The 17,124-nt window shown below is 45.4% G+C and overlaps 1 protein-coding gene across 2 annotated transcripts in view; it reads right to left on the bottom strand.

Annotated features, from left to right (window-relative positions):
- The window catches only part of PKHD1 (PKHD1 ciliary IPT domain containing fibrocystin/polyductin), a 908,610-nt gene that overhangs the window by 831,180 nt on the left and 60,306 nt on the right, over positions 1–17,124 (bottom strand). For both annotated transcript variants that reach the window (XM_073625163.1, XM_073625162.1), the window contains exons 11-12: positions 16,497–16,567; positions 9,075–9,176 (exon numbers count right to left, since the gene is read on the bottom strand). In XM_073625163.1, coding sequence (XP_073481264.1) covers positions 9,075–9,176; positions 16,497–16,567 — 173 coding nt within the window. The remainder of the gene's footprint in view (positions 1–9,074; positions 9,177–16,496; positions 16,568–17,124) is intronic.

Here is a 17,124-nt window from a genome sequence, read left to right as displayed (position 1 = left end):
ATTGCCCCCCTAGTGCGCTGTTAACACCTTCCCTGGCAGAGACATTTATACGGTAATCAGTGGCTATTTTTAGCTCTGATCGCTGTATAAATGTTAAAGTGTCAAAACCGCCCGATCTGTCCACCGCAATGTCGCAGTCCTGCTAAAAATTGCTGATCACCCCCATTACTAGTAAAAAAAAAAAAATTATAATAAAAAAGCCATAAATATATCCCCTATTTTGTAGACTCTATAACTTTTGTGCAAACCCATCAATATACGCTTTTTGCAATTTCTTTTTACCAAAAATATGTAGCAGAATACATATTGGCCAAAACTGATGAAGACATTTTTTATTTAATTTTTTTTATACTATAGCAAAAAGTTAAAAATATTAAGTTTTTTCAAAATTGTCTCTCTTTTTTGTTTATAGCGCAAAAAAAATAAAGACCCCAGAGGTGATCAAATACCCCCAAAAGAAAGCTCGATTTGAGGGAAAAAAAGGGCATTAATTTCCTGATCGGTACACCATCAGACGACCACGCAATTGTCAGTTAAAGCCACGCAGTGCCGTATCGCAAATAATGGCCTGGTCAGGAAGTGGGTAAATCCTTCTGGAGCTGAAGTGGTTAATGTCCTTTTTGGGCAGTGTAGATCATTGATCTCCAAACTGTGGCCCACGGGCTGGATGCGGCCCTTTGCTTGCTTTTATCTGCCCTTGTGGCACTATTTCCTCAACTGATACAAGGCCCTATTTCTCCCACCGACACCAACAATTAGGCATCCACCCAGTGACACAAATGATGGGGGACCTTTTCCTCCCACCGACTTCAACAATGGGACAGTATTCCTCCCATTGACACCAATGATGCTGGCTGACGTGTTTCGAAGGTATGTCCTTCTTCATCAGGGCTCTGATGAAGAAGGACATACCTTCCAAACGCTTCATTCAGCAGGGACCATGGTGAGGACCCCCCTGAGCTTGAGCTATTGACAAGCCTGGGGAGTCATCTGGCCATGAGGAGTGGCCAGATAAGATCTTTTACTACCTATGTTAGTGAGTGGCTATTTTATATACTTTACTTTTAATAAAAATGTTGTTGGATAATGCACTAGGCCAGTGCTCCCTCTGTTTTTATCTATTTCTACTGACCACAGATACCTGAGGCATTGTTTACTCCTACTGACAATGGGGCATTTTCTAACACTGGCCACAGTCTGGCCCCCCTAAAGTCTAAAACAGGGTATACATATTCAGTTTTTTTTTTTTGTTCAACCAGAGAATTGAGAGAAAAAAAAAACTGACAGATCTCCGCATCAATACAAGCAATGTAGATGTAGGGATCTCTCCCGCTGAGCTACTGTATTCTGACAAGTGGGACTCTCCCCTGTCAGAATACACTGATCAGCGCTTCAGCCATTGGCTGAAAGAGCTGATTGAATGCTGGTTTTCCAGCATGACAGTTCCACAGAAGCAGGTCATTAGATTGGCTTCTATTGAACAGTCAGCTGTACAGGTGGACCAAAAATCAGCCCTTTCCCACTGAACTGGCTGAATTTCAATGCATGTGTACCCTGTTTAAGGGTCGGTTCACACTAGTGACATCGCATATGATTTGCACTGCATTGCTGTGCAGATCAAATACGGTGTCTGTGCGATGCAAATTCAGCCATACAAACTGCATGGCTGAATTTGAATCGCATTCGGACCAAACTCGTGCAGGAGCCTTTTTTTTTGTCCGCACCAGAATCGGATTGCATGGGTGTTCACACTAATGCGATTTGTTCTGCAAATCGCGCTGCGTTTTGCAAACTGATTGTGGGGTGTGTCGTTAACTTAACATACACTCTGCAATCAGTTCGAATGAACAGGTTGTAATTTTGATGCGGTGCGGATTTCAGCAAATTTGCACCGCATCTAATGTGAATAGGCCCTAAAGGGCAGCAAACTGGCCCTTTATTTAGAATGCTTGCAGACCCCTGGAGTGGATAGACGGTCACCTAATATTATGCAGCTGAGCATTAAAAAATAAATAAATAAAAGTAGTCATTCAATAAAAATAATATATATTTTAAATGCAACTATGGACCCAATTTTGTCTTGATAATAGCCTCTCAAAATTCCCTGTACATCCAGATTCAGAATGTGCTGCAATGAGCATTCTGATAAGGGGAGAGAGCAGAATGAGTGGAGGGATGGTTCATCCATTTATCTGCTGCTTCTTCGTTGTCCAATCAGCAGGCTGGGGGTGTGTTCTCGATTAGGCTGTGCTGCTGCAGTGGAGCCGCTGACTGTACTGTCTGGCAAGAATGTGTATTTCAACAGTAGGGATGAGCCGAACACCCCCCGGTTCGGTTCGCACCAGAACCCGCGAACGGACCGAAAGTTCGCACGAACGTTAGAACCCCATTGACGTCTATGGGACTCGAACGTTCGAAATCAAAAGTGCTCATTTTAAAGGCTAATTTGCATGGTATTGTCCTAAAAAGGGTTTGGGGACCCGGGTCCTACCCCAGGGGACATGTATCAATGCAAAAAAAACTTTTAAAAACGGCCGTTTTTTCGGGAGCAGTGATTTTAATGATGCTTAAAGTAAAAAAAAAAAAGTGAAATATTCCTTTAAATATCGTACCTGGGGGGTGTCTATAGTATGCCTGTAAAGTGACGCGTGTTTCCCATGTTTAGAACAGTCCCTGCACCAAATGTCATTTTTAAAGGAAAAAATCTCATTTAAAACTGCTTGCGGGTTTAATGTCATGTCGGGTCATGGCAATATGGATGAAAATCAGTGAGACAAACGGCATGGGTACCCCCCAGTCCATTACCAGGCCCTTTGGGTCTTGTATGGATATTAAGGGGAACCCCGCACCCAAATTAAAATAAGGAAAGGTGTGGGGCCACCAGGCCCTATATACTCTGAACAGCAGTATACAGGCGGTGCAAACAAGACAGGGACTGTAGGTTTGTTGTTAAGTAGAATCTGTTTGTAATTTTGAACATTTTTAACGTGTTTAGCTCCAGCCAAAAAATCTTTTCTAAGCTTTTTGGAAAACATAGGGAAGGGTTATCACCCCTGTGACATTTGTTTTGCTGTCTTTCCTCCTCTTCAGAAGATTTCACCTCACTTTTTTGTCCCAATGAAAAATGTTTTTTGAAAATTTGGGTTTTTTTGTGGAACAAGGATTGGAAAGCATCAGTGGAAAGGAGAAATTGTTTTCCCATATTAACTCTTACAGGAGAGAATTTCCCTTCCTAGGGGTAGATTTCATCTCACTTCCTGTTGTCTCCTTCCGTTTGCAAGTAGGAGTCGTTTGTAAGTTAGATGTTTGAAAGTAGGGTCCTGCCCTATATACTCAGCAGAAATTTGGGCCTTAGGTGTTGCTGTGGCCACAACACTGTAAGCCCTCACAGGGCCCTGCTGTGAAATATTAGATCAAGAATTGTAATTACATGCCCCTGTTGAACAGGAGCTGAAAAATTAGGCCTTAGGCACTGGTGCTGGTGCCACAACACTGCAACCCCTCACAGACACTCTAGTTGGAACGCAGGAACGAGCCCTGCTGCAAATTATTGCTTCAAAAATTGTAATTACACGCCCCTGTTAGACAGGGGCAGAAAAATTGGGCCTTAGGCACTGGTGCTGGTGCCACAACACTGCAACCCCTCACAGACACTCTAGTTGGAACGCAGGAACGAGCCCTGCTGCAAAGTATTGCATCAAAAATTGTAATTACACGCCCCTGTTAGACAGGGGCAGAAAAATTGGGCCCTAGGCACTGGTGCTGGTGCCACAACACTGCAACCCCTCACAGACACTCTAGTTGAAATGCAGGAACGAGCCCTGCTGCAAAGTATTACATCAAAAATTGTAATTACACGCCCCTGTTAAACAGGGGCTGAAAAATTGTGCCTTAGGCACTGGTGGTGGCGCCCAGAACCAAAAATGTTCTTACAAGCTATCAGCGTGATGATTGAGGAGGAAGAGGATAATTACTCAGGGATAGTCACTCAGCATCAGCATAGGCAGTCTTTGAAGGGATCTGAGATTTCAAAAAAAATTATTCGGTTACATCAGCATCAGGTGCTTGGTAGCTGGTGGTGATCCAAGACTCATTCATTTTTATGAAGGTCAGCCGATCGACCGAGTCGGTGGACAGACGCACCCTGTGATCGGTTACCACGCCTCCAGCAGCACTGAATGTGCGTTCCGAAAGAACGCTGGATGCAGGACAGGCCAGTAGCTCAATTGCATACTGTGCAAGCTCTGGCCAGTGATCCATCCTCAAGACCCAGTAACCCAGAGGATTTTCGGTGGGAAAGGTGTCCAAGTCTGATCTTGCCCCTAGGTATTCCTGCACCATGTAAAACAGACGCTGGCGATGGTTGCTGGAACCGATCATACCTTGGGGCTGCGGACCAAAAAATTGTCTGAACGCATCGGTCAGACGGCCACCTTCTCCACCGCTCCTTCTTTGACTGACCGAAGCCTCAGCAACACGTTGTCCAGAAACAGGAGTTTGTAACCTCCCAGTCTCTGGGAACGCGTTGCACAGACCTTTCTGCAAGGCCTCCCGAAGATGTTTCATCCTCTGCTCCCTCTGCGATGGCAAGATAAGGTCCGCAACCTTACCCTTGTAACGTGGATCAAGGAGGGTTGCCAGCCAGTATTGGTCCTTCTCCTTGATACCACGAATACGAGGATCCTTACGCAGGCTTTGCAGGATCAGGGAGGCCATGCAGCGTAGGTTTGCTGAGGCATTCGGTCCAGAGTCCTCTGGGTCACTAAGAACGACATGGTCCGCAGCCACCTCCTCCCAGCCATGTACAAGTCCATGTGTTTCTTGGGACTGATCCCTTAAAGACTGCTGCTGATGCTGAGTGCCAGGCTCCACCTCCATACTGACACAATCTTCCTCCTCCTCCTCTTCCTCCTCGTCCTCTTCCTGTGTGATCGGCGGGCACGCAGGAACACTGTCTGGATAAAGGGGGCCTTGAGAGCTAAGGAAGTCCTCCTCTTCCTGCCTCTGTTCTGCCTCAAGTGCCCTGTCCATTATTCCACGCAGCGTGTGCTCCAACAGGTGGACAAGGGGGACAGTGTCACTGATGCATGCACTGTCACTGCTCACCATCCTCGTGGCCTCCTCGAATGGTGACAGGACAGTGCATGCATCCCTGATCATGGCCCACTGGCGTGGGGAAAAAAAACCAAGCTCCCCTGACCCTGTCCTGGTGCCATAGTCGCACAGGTACTCATTGATGGCCCTCTGCTGCGTGTGCAGCCGCTGCAGCATGGCCAACGTTGAGTTCCACCTGGTGGGCATGTCACAGATTAGGCGGTTCTTGGGCAGGTTAAACTCCTTTTGGAGGTCCGTCAGCCGAGCACTGGCATTATATGACCGGCGGAAATGCACACAGACTTTCCTGGCCTGCCTCAGGACATCCTGTAAGCCCGGGTACCTGCCCAAGAACCGCTGCACCACCAAGTTAAGGACGTGAGCCAAACAGGGCACATGGGTCATTTGTCCCTGTCGGAGGGCAGAGAGGAGGTTGGTGCCATTGTCGCAAACCACCATTCCTGCCTTAAGTTGGCGTGGCGTCAACCACCTCTGAACCTGCCCCTGCAGAGCTGACAGAACCTCTGCCCCAGTGTGGCTCCTGTCCCCCAAGCACACCAGCTCAAGCACCGCACGGCATCTTTTGGCCTGCGTACTTGCGTAGCCCCTTGAACGCCTACGGAGCACCGCTGGTTCCGAGGAAGAGGCCATGGAGGAAAAAGAAGAGGAGGGGGTGGAGGAGAGAGGTGTGTCACAATCAGCATTTTGGAGGCGTGGTGGCGGAACAACCTCCAACACTACTGCACCTTGTCCTGCATCCTTCCCAGCTGCCAGCAGAGTCACCCAATGCGCCGTGAAACTTAGGTAACGTCCCTGTCCATGCCTGCTGGACCATGAGTCAGCGGTAATATGCACCTTACCGCTGACCGCCCTGTCCAGCGAGGCATGGACATTGCCTTCCACATGCCGGTAGAGAGCCGGAATCGCCTTCCGTGAGAAAAAGTGGCGTTTGGGTACCTGCCACTGAGGAACCGCACATTCCACAAACTCACGGAAGGGGGCAGAGTCTACCAACTGAAAAGGCAGCAGTTGAAGTGCTAGCAATTTTGCCAAGCTAGCATTCAACCGCTGGGCATGTGGATGGCTGGGAGCAAACTTCTTTCGGCGGTGCAGCAGCTGGGGCAGGGAAATTTGCCTGGTACAATCTGACGTCGGTGTACCAAAAGCAGATTGCCCACAAGTACTTGGCTGTGACACACCTAATTCTACACCTTCATTCCTCTCACTGCAGGTCTCAGAGAGGACTGAAGGTCTAGTGGGGTTGGAAATCTCAGCTGATGAGGAGCAAGGAGAGATCCTCTTTATTCTTTGGTGTGGGTCTTTTAGATACGCTTGCCAACGAACTGCATGGCAGGTCAACATATGTCTGGTCAAGCATGTGGTACCCAAGCGGGAGATATTTTGGCCACGCGAGATACGCTTGAGACATATGTTGCAAATAGCAGCGGTGCGATCTGATGCACTCGTCTCAAAAAAGGCCCACACCAAAGAACTTTTTGAATAACGCGCAGAGACTGCAGCGCCCTGCACATGTGGAGCTTTGGGGTGTGATGCAGTCAATGTGCTGCCCTTAGGCTGGCCCCTGGAGGGCATCCTGCCTCGTTGGTGATGTGCTGCCGCCTCCTCCTCCTCCTCCTCCTCCTCCTCCTCCTCCTCTCTCCTATCAGGCACCCACGTTGAGTCAGTGACCTCATCATCCCCTCCCTCCTCATCACTGGAGCAAACCTGGCAGTATGCTGCAGCAGGGGGAGCATGACTGCCAGATTGCTGTCCTTCTTGGGCACCCCCTCTGTCCGCGCTCATGTTACTGCCTTCATCGAGCTCAGTATCGTCATCAGAGCCTTCCAAACGCTGGGCATCCTCCTGGAGCATGTACCCAACACTGTGGTCAAACAGTTCGAGGGAATCCTCATGAGGACATGGTGGAGCTAGGGAAGGAGTCACTGATGACATTGAGCTGAGGGAAGAGGCCGCTGCTTTGCCAGACAAAGCACCCTGGGCATGGGTGAGAGAGGATGAGGAGGATGAGGACGGCTTGGTCATCCACTCGACCAAGTCTTCCGCATGTTGCGGCTCAACATGGCCAGCTGCCGAAAAAAAGGCCAAGCGTGTCCCATGGCCACGTGCTGATGAGGATGCACCGTCTCCACGACCAGCACTAGACACAGAGCCTGCTTGCCCTCTCTTATTGGCTTGTGACTGTCTGCCTCTCCTTCTTGGCCTTCCAGACATACTAATGGCCTGTAGCTGCACTAAGCTGGGATAGAACACCTGTAATTTTCTTCAAGTAGCTTTATATACTGTAACCAGACAAGCCTGCCTGTCAGTAGGAAGATAACAGGAACGGATCTAGCTGAACACTGTGAGCAGGACGCACTGTACTAAATGTAAATAGTCTAGCTGCCTGACCGTGGTACTAATAGGATCAAATAGAACACCTGTAATTTTCTTCAGGTAGCTTTATATACTGTAACCAGACAAGCCTGCCTGTCAGTAGGAAGATAACAGGAACGGATCTAGCTGTACACTGTGAGCAGGACGCACTGTACTAAATGTAAATAGTCTAGCTGCCTGACCGTGGTACTAATAGGATCAAATAGAACACCTGTAATTTTCTTCAGGTAGCTTTATATACTGTAACCAGACAAGCCTGCCGGTCAGTAGGAATTTAACAGGAACGGATCTAGCTGAACACTGTGAGCAGGACGCACTGCACTAAATGTAAATAGCAGGAACGGATCTAGCTGAACACTGTGAGCAGGACGCACTGCACTAAATGTAAATAGCAGGAACGGATCTAGCTGAACACTGTGAGCAGGACGCACTGCACTAAATGTAAATAGCAGGAACGGATCTAGCTGAACACTGTGAGCAGGACGCACTGCACTAAATGTAAATAGCAGGAACGGATCTAGCTGAACACTGTGAGCAGGACGCACTGCACTAAATGTAAATTGCAGGAACGGATCTAGCTGAACACTGTGAGCAGGACGCACTGCACTAAATGTAAATAGTCTAGAAGATAACAGGAACGGATCTAGCTGAACACTGTGAGCAGGACGCACTGCACTAAATGTAAATAGCAGGAACGGATCTAGCTGAACACTGTGAGCAGGACGCACTGCACTAAATGTAAATAGCAGGAACGGATCTAGCTGAACACTGTGAGCAGGACGCACTGCACTAAATGTAAATTGCAGGAACGGATCTAGCTGAACACTGTGAGCAGGACGCACTACACTAAATGTAAATAGTCTAGAAGATAACAGGAACGGATCTAGCTGAACACTGTGAGCAGGACGCACTGCACTAAATGTAAATAGCAGGAACGGATCTAGCTGAACACTGTGAGCAGGACGCACTGCATTAAATGTAAATAGTCTAGATAGAAGATAACAGGAACGGATCTAGCTAAACTGAATACAGTGTATATATATATATGCAACACCTGGGATGCATATATATACACAATACACTGTAAGTGCAGCTAACTGACTGACTGTTCTGCCTAATCTATCTAACTCAAATCAAATGACACTGTCTCTCTCTCTCTCTATCTCTCAGCACACCGGAACACACACTACACAGGGCCGCCGTGCAGGCGGCCTTATATAGTGTGGGGTGTGTACTAAATCCCCTGAGCCATAATTGGCCAAAGCCACCCTGGCTTTGGCCAATTACAGCTCTCTCTACTGACGGCGCTGTGATTGGCCAAGCATGCGGGTCATAGTGCATGCTTGGCCAATCATCAGCCAGCAATGCACTGCGATGCCGCAGTGAATTATGGGCCGTGACGCGCCACACGAATTTAGCGCGAACGGCCCATAACGTTCGCAATTCGGCGAACGATCGAACAGCCGATGTTCGAGTCGAACATGGGTTCGACTCGAACACGAAGCTCATCCCTATTCAACAGTAGATTCAGCAGCTTGCTAGAGTCCACCTTCAGCTTACTGGTGAAAAAAGTGATATTTCCATACCTGCTGCAATGACTTCAGCTGGATACTGAAAGAAATCCCCAATAATAGTGATATCTGTCCCACCGCCTATACTGCCGGACTCTGGACTCACCGAGAAGATCTCTAAGGAGGAAATAGTATAATCAGAGTAAGTTTTTTATGTGGATATAAAATACAACATTATAGCAAAAATCCACACACATGACCAAGTAAAGATGATTAGGTAGGTGGCAGAGGGGAGTCGTCTTTTGATTGACAAGCAGAGCCAATGGTTAATAGTACCATAAATAGCTGGCACATAGTGGTTCCAGTAGGGTTGCCCCCTGTCTGGGATTCACCCTGACAGTTTGGGTTTAGAATCATGCATCCGGGTTTCAGACTGTCTGAAACGCAGACACATTATTCACACTGGACTAGGACTTCCCAGCAGGGTTGCCGGCTGCAGTTGTCTAAGCCGGAAGTGTCTGTTACACTCTCTCTGACACTGCCTAGCAATAACACCCCCCCCCCCCCCCCGTCATACAGATGGGAGAGGGGAGAGGGTTCGATCTGCACCTCTTCCTTCTGCCCCTACCGCTCTATGTCTGCCCACACTCCAATCCCTGGTGCTGTGCCTCAGAAAAGGAAAGTGGGGGCTGGAAATTTGAAGCCCAGCAGCCACAGATACATGGATTCAGATGCAAGGGGGGTACTCTGTGGACTCTGATGCAAAGGGGGGACTCTGTGGACTCTGATGCAAAGGGGGGACTCTGTGGACTCTGATGCAAAGGGGGACTATTGTGATTAACTTCATAAGATTAGAAAAGGTATTTAATCACAAAGTATATCTATAGTTTATACCAGCCATTCTCAACCAGGGTTCCTCCAGAGGTTGCTAGGTGTCCTTGAGCTGTGGTTGATGAACCACCTATTTGATGATGTCTACAGAGTTCAAGGTTCAGCACCACTTAGCAAAGCCAGCAGTGTGACACCAAATGTCTTTTTAGCTGTCTTTAAGGGCGGCATTCTGAACACCACATTAAGGGAGACATTCTTCCTATTGACCACCAATGTAAGGAGCATTGTTCCTATTAAGCCCTGATGATTTGGTTTTAGGAAGGGTTCCTTGAGACATGAAAATTATTTTTGGGGTTTCTCTAGGGCACAGGTGTCAAACACAAGGCCCGCAGGCCGAATCTGGCCCTCCAGGCCTTTAATGTGGCCCTCACACCTCTCCTGCAGCTGCAGGAGAGCTCCAGCCCTCCTCTGGTCCTCCTCCAGACCCCTACTTTCTGCTTTTAAGCAATGCATCCAGCTTCTTCCTAGCAGCAGCATAAGGAAAGGGGGTGCACTGTGATGTAAGGGAGAGTAGGGGACTCAACTTCTGATGGTGGGGTGGCTCTTGACATCTAATGTAAGGGGAGGGGATGCGCTGGACATCTAATCTTACAGATACATCCGGCCCTTTTGAGGACAATCATAATGCTGATGCGGCCCACGATGAAATTGAGTTTGACACCCCTTCTCTAGGGTTAAAAGGTTGAGAAAGCCTGGTTTCTACTATAAAAAAAATTGCTGTGCACTGCTAAAGTGTTCGGGTTTGACTTGAAGAAAAGGTGGCAACCCTAGGTTCCAGGTGGATGCTACCTGCCTGCCTGTCTGCCCCGTCACTATTTTAGTAATTAGAGAAATGTTTGTCACTAAACATCGTGAGCAGTGAGGAAGCAGGTAGAAGAAGTGTGAGAGTCAAGTAATTCCAGATCTCGCCTGACCTAGTAGGTGCACTGGCCAAAAAGCATTCAGAGGCAACTTGGGCCACTAGGTGGCACTAAAACCACACAAACTTTATTTTCAGAGCTGTTTCCACCAACAGCATCTCCAATTTTGGATAAAGTAGTGAATCTTTAGAACCCCTGTTGGTTTTTTTTTTTTTATTGGTATCTGTGACCCATTTAAAATATGTTTCCTCACTTCTTCCCTCCTGTCCCAGGAAAAATGTCTCCCTAAAATGGACATGCTGACAATTAAAAACTTTTACAGTAGTATTAGGGGAAAGCTAGAACCTCTGTTGGGTATTTAATAACAGACTGTATCCCTATTGGAGGGATTTCCCCTCATTTCCTCCTACACTGATAACAGGTTCCTAGCTTAGGACAATCCTTCCTACAATCTAATTTCTAAGTTTCCTGCCATTCCAAGACAACTATCTTCTCCCTTCTACAGAACTTTAAGCTGAACTCTGGCCTTTAAACTTGCCCAACTGTTCAGGTTCGTCTCCTATAACAACATTTCTTATTCTCATGTCCCTGCACACTGTGTACACTATACGCTTCTACAAGCCCAATACATCACTTCCTGTCCAACCTGGTTGTCAGTGCCCACACACATCTGATTGATATTCAACTCCATCAATTGCTGAAACCCAACGTCACAGGTGGGCATTCTACTTACCTGGTCAATGTCACTGCAAGGACAAGGGAGTTCTCTGCTCCCCTGTCACTTCCTACACAGCCCAACCATCAAGGCACTGTCAGTTAACACAGCTCCTCCCAAGAGACAGCCCACTGCTTGCATCAAGGCTGAGGGCCCTAAAGAATAGTACGAAGGCAGGGTGCTGAGGCATGTACAAGAAGTTACTACAATGCCCTAGCCTCCCTAGATCAAAGACTGCAACCTGCCTGCCTTAGGAATTCATCTAGACCTGTAAGGAAAAGGTTATAACTTTTGACAATGTATTACTATTGGTGTATGTGTCTTCCTGTCCCAGTGATGCTTGCACTTTACCTGGGACAGGAAACTAGGGAAAATGTCCCCAATGGGGTCAAGTGTGCCACTATGGCTATTTTAGAGATTTTATAGCATAAATATATGGAATGATGACTATGTATTGTTTTTAGAAGCTAGGCCTCCCCTATTTAGAGGCTAATGAACTTGTTGGTCTAGTACATGCTACAGTTATGCCCCGTACACACGGTCGGACTTTGTTCGGACATTCCGACAACAAAATCCTAGGATTTTTTCCGACGGATGTTGGCTCAAACTTGTCTTGCATACACACGGTCACACAAAGTTGTCGGAAAATCCGATCGTTTTAAACGCGGTGACGTAAAACGTGTACGTCGGGACTATAAACGGGGCAGTGGCCAATAGCTTTCATCTCTTTATTTATTCTGAGCATGCGTGGCACTTTGTCCGTCGGATTTGTGTACACACGATCGGAATTTCCGACAACGGATTTTGTTGTCGGAAAATTTTTATCTCCTGCTCTCCAACTTTGTGTGTCGGAAAATCCGATGGAAAATGTGCGATGGAGCCCACACACGGTCGGAATTTCCGACAACACGCTCCGATCGGACATTTTCCATCGGAACATCTGACCGTGTGTACGGGGCATAAGTGAGGTTGGCAAGAAGTGGGGGGGCGACCAAGGATTTGGGCATAGCCATATGCTGAACAAAGTTGGCAGAAGCAGTTTTGCAGCCCTCCAAGAAGCAAGAAGCCATCTGGAAGAGATTCTGGAAGATGACTCCATCACAAAAGACTGGAAATAGGAACTTTACCTAGGGATAACACTAAATCTACAACCCAAGTTAAGTAACTTTTTAGTGTATCCCTCTTGCATACAGTATCCGTTCTAATTTGCTGGGAAGGATAGATAGCTTGTGCATGTGTATATTGTATGCATATTTTGTGTTTTTCCTTCAATTGTAAATGCAGCATTTTTTGTTTAGTAAAACATTAATACACCACAGAGGTTTTTTTTTTTTTTTTTATGTTTCCTTGCTTTTACTGCACAGTAACCCTAAAAGACAAAGCAAAACAGTCAGAGGCAGAAATAAAAACTTGACAAAACCTAAAAAATGGCTGCAGTAAACCCAACCATACAATATTCAATCATTTTTGTTCAATGTGCAAGCTGAACAAAAATTCACAGATTCCTCCATTCACACTATACAGCACAGATTAACGGATCCCCCTTCTGGGCTATTGTATTCTGAAAGCAGCAGTGGCTGTCAAAATACCCAAACAGTTTTTCACTGTCAGGGGTTGGAAGGCAAGTGAGTTGAATTATAAATAAACTATATTAGGAAATGTTGTATCTTAAACAAAACCAGTTAAAACTCAACTCCCGAGAAACTTTTTTTTAGCTCTAAGAATATTATCAAAGGGTTAGAACCTCTGCCAGGTTTTATAGCTATCTGTGCCAGTTTGGAAGATTTACCCTGACTTCCTGTCCTGATGATAGGCATCAGAAAGAACATGACTATGGTTAGACAGATGCAAGCTGGCCTAATACCTTTGCACCTACACTACTATTATGTTTACCATCTTAAATAACCAGACGACACCCTTTTGGAGTTGAATTGGCCATACCGGCCATTTTATTAACAATAAACCATAAACATATTATTTATAAACAATATTTTTCCAGATCAATCGTAGCCATGTTGTAGATCTTTGAAGGCACTGAAAAGACCCCAAATTTATATAGTATCAGCGTGACCACACAAGGTTCCCAGTCGCAGCACGTCGACTCGGAGACAATACCAACTCTCCACCTTCCAACGCTGATACCCATATCCAAATGCCCAGTTTAACCTTGGTTAACTGACATCTTCCCGAGGATCCCATACCAAGATGGTTCCCCACTATGCCATATTGGTCTTAATTTAGAAGGCCTCCAAAGATCCCAACTGCTACTACTTAAAACAATCACTGCCAGACGTTCAAAATCTAATACAAACAACAGGGCGGGAGGATGGGAGCTGTTTCTTCGTCTGGTAACCTCCAACTGACCACCGGACACTGGCTTCTCCCTAACTATACTGCATACTATTCTGGCCACCCCCTCTACACTGGCCAACCCCCCCCTCCCCCCTACCGGTTCGGCCGTGCGATCAGTGAGCCGGAGATAGAAACTGCTGGCGCCGGAAGTTTACCATAGAGATTTCCCCTGCAGTCTCTATGACCTTTGGAGGCCGGATGCGACGTTATGACGTCATGTCCGGCCCAGCAGATGTAAACACTGCTGTGTACTCGACTGGAAAGGCTGAGATTGTTTATTTTATTTTTTCTTATCTCAGTCTTTCCAGGGGAGGAGAGATGTGGGGTCTTATAGACCCCACATCTCTCCATAAAGAGGACCTGTCATGCACTATACCTATTACAAGGGATGTTTACATTCCTTGTAATAGGAATACAAGGGATCAAATAAAAATGTTTACAGGGAAAACAAAATAAACAATAAAAAAGACAATTAAAGTGCCCCGTCCCTTCGTGCTCGCACGCGGGTCGCATCCGCATATGTAAACGTCGTTCAAACCTCACATGTGAGGTATCGTCACAAACGTTAGAGCGAGAGCAATAATTCTAGCCCAATACCTCCTCTGTAACTCTAAAGTGGTAACCTGTAAAAAATCTTAAAGTGTAGCCTATGAAGATTTTTAGGTACCGAAGTTTGGCCCCATTCCGAAAGTGTGCGCAATTTTAAAGCGTGACAGGTTAGGAATCTATTTACTCGGTGTAACATCATCTTTCACATTATACAAAAAAAATCAGGCTAACTTTACTGTTTTTTTTTTTTTTTTAGTTCCATGAAAGTTTTTTTTTCATTTGAAAAATTGCTGCGCAAATACCGTGCGACATTGCAACGACCGCCATTTTATTCCCTAGGGTCTCTGCTAAAAAAAATATATAATGTTTGGCAGTTCTGAGTAATTTTCTAGCAAAAAAAATATGATTTTTACATGTAGGAGAGAAATGCCAGAATTGGCCTGGTATGGAAGTATAATCAGAAAATGAGATTGAAAGAGAAATCAGAACAGGGGCCTCTCCAATAGGGTCCTGCCTCTTTCAAAAAGGGGGAGAGAAAAAAGAGGACTATTGCGGTACCATGAAAAGAAAACTTGGTTTAAAAAGAGTATAAATTTATTTCAGAATTAATAAAAAGTCCTGTGAGGGACATGTTTTGTACATATTAATAATACTAACATACAAAGACAAAAACAATAGTAATTGTTTACAGCTATGTTAACACTAGGTTTTGGTATAGCTGATGCCCACAAGGTGCATAGACAACGGTTTATATGGTGTGATACTTGCAGACGTGACCTCTACGGTTTCGCGGTCACAGCCGCTTCTTCAGGAGGCGTCTGGTAGTATATAGTCTATGAAGGTGAAAAATAGTATCAACATAACAGGCTTGAGTATATAGGCAGTTTATAAAGAGTACATAACTTGAATTGGAGAAAATGCTCAAAGTTTACAAATTGCACTCACCACACTATAACCAAAGGGGGTCTTCCTGGAATGATGTTGTGAGATGCCCTCGAGGAGGCGTTCCCCCGGTGGCGGGCCCGGGAGGCAAATTTAGGGTACAGCTATTATAAGGGAAATTTTTAAGAGAATTATAAAGGTTTGAGAGATAATGTAATAAATTCTGTTGAGGGGTCACCAAGGAGTGCCGGGATTGAGGTGAAAAAGGGAAGAAAGAAAACAGAGAACAGAGCAGGGAAAAGCAAGGGGACTGAGGGGGGAGGGGGGGGGGGTGCTCTGCTCTGTTCTCTGTTTTCTTTCTTCCCTTTTTCACCTCAATCCCGGCACTCCTTGGTGACCCCTCAACAGAATTTATTACATTATCTCTCAAACCTTATAATTCTCTTAAAAATTTCCCTTATAATAGCTGTACCCTAAATTTGCCTCCCGGGCCCGCCACCGGGGGAACGCCTCCTCGAGGGCGTCTCACAACATCATTCCAGGAAGACCCCCTTTGGTTATAGTGTGGTGAGTGCAATTTGTAAACTTTGAGCATTTTCTCCAATTCAAGTTATGTACTCTTTATAAACTGCCTATATACTCAAGCCTGTTATGTTGATACTATTTTTCACCTTCATAGACTATATACTACCAGACGCCTCCTGAAGAAGCGGCTGTGACCGCGAAACCGTAGAGGTCACGTCTGCAAGTATCACACCATATAAACCGTTGTCCATGCACCTTGTGGGCATACAGCTATACCAAAACCTAGTGTTAACATTGCTGTAAACAATTACTATTGTTTTTGTCTTTGTATGTTAGTATTATTAATATGTACAAAACATGTCCCTCACAGGACTTTTTATTAATTCTGAAATAAATTTATACTCTTTTTAAACCAAGTTTTCTTTTCATGGTACCGCAATAGTCCTCTTTTTTCTCTCCCCCTTTTTGAAAGAGGCAGGACCCTATTGGAGAGGCCCCTGTTCTGATTTCTCTTTCAATCTCATTTTCTGATTATACATACCCAGGATGATGGTACCTATCAATGTTAGTTTATTCCCTTGTGTAAACTATGTGGCAAACCAATGTATTCCCTGGTATGGAAGTAGTTAAACGAAAGTATTTTTTATGCCTGGAGTTCAGCTTTCAATGAAGTTGTATGAATGATAACATATATCTGTGGTAGATTTGCAGATGGTAATGTACCTGAGTGTGTTTGATAGAGGAAGAGTTCCTGTTTAGCACTGATGTGCCAGGAGTCTTTGCTCACTTTAGACCTGTTCAGAGGAAAAGACAGGAGAAGGTCACTTTTTTTATATTTTGTACAACTATACAGTACAACATACAGTAAAATAAATGGATTATTAACAACACACAACATAAAAGAAACATAAAAGTGCCCTGATAACTGCAGATAACGCATCTTTTAAAGAACAAAAAAATGATACAAAAGGCAAAAAATCCTAAAACAAGAAGAAAGATTAATCTGTGAAATTTAAACTTGTCATGCCTTTGGACCAATAATGAATTAACACCTGTTAAAACCCCTCCTCCCTCATCTTCCCCCCTCCCCCTTCATGCATGTATACTTTTCCATTTTCTTTTATATTTGCCTATTTTAATGTCCCATAGCAAGTCATATGATGTGCAGAGTCATTTTCCCCTAATTAATTCTGGAAATGAATTAACGCTGAATTGCTAAATTGTACTGGGTGTGCAAATGTGCTGGCTGTGGGGCTTTTTAATTCTGCCTCTAAACTCCCCTAAATGCCTACATGTGCATGGACTCATAAGCTAACATGCAGGGACGTTTAGAGGCAGATAAAAAAAAAAC

Source organism: Aquarana catesbeiana, linkage group LG04, assembly GCF_042186555.1.
Source record: "Aquarana catesbeiana isolate 2022-GZ linkage group LG04, ASM4218655v1, whole genome shotgun sequence".
Taxonomy (NCBI): domain Eukaryota; kingdom Metazoa; phylum Chordata; class Amphibia; order Anura; family Ranidae; genus Aquarana; species Aquarana catesbeiana.
This window is presented reverse-complemented; position numbering and strand designations above follow the sequence as displayed.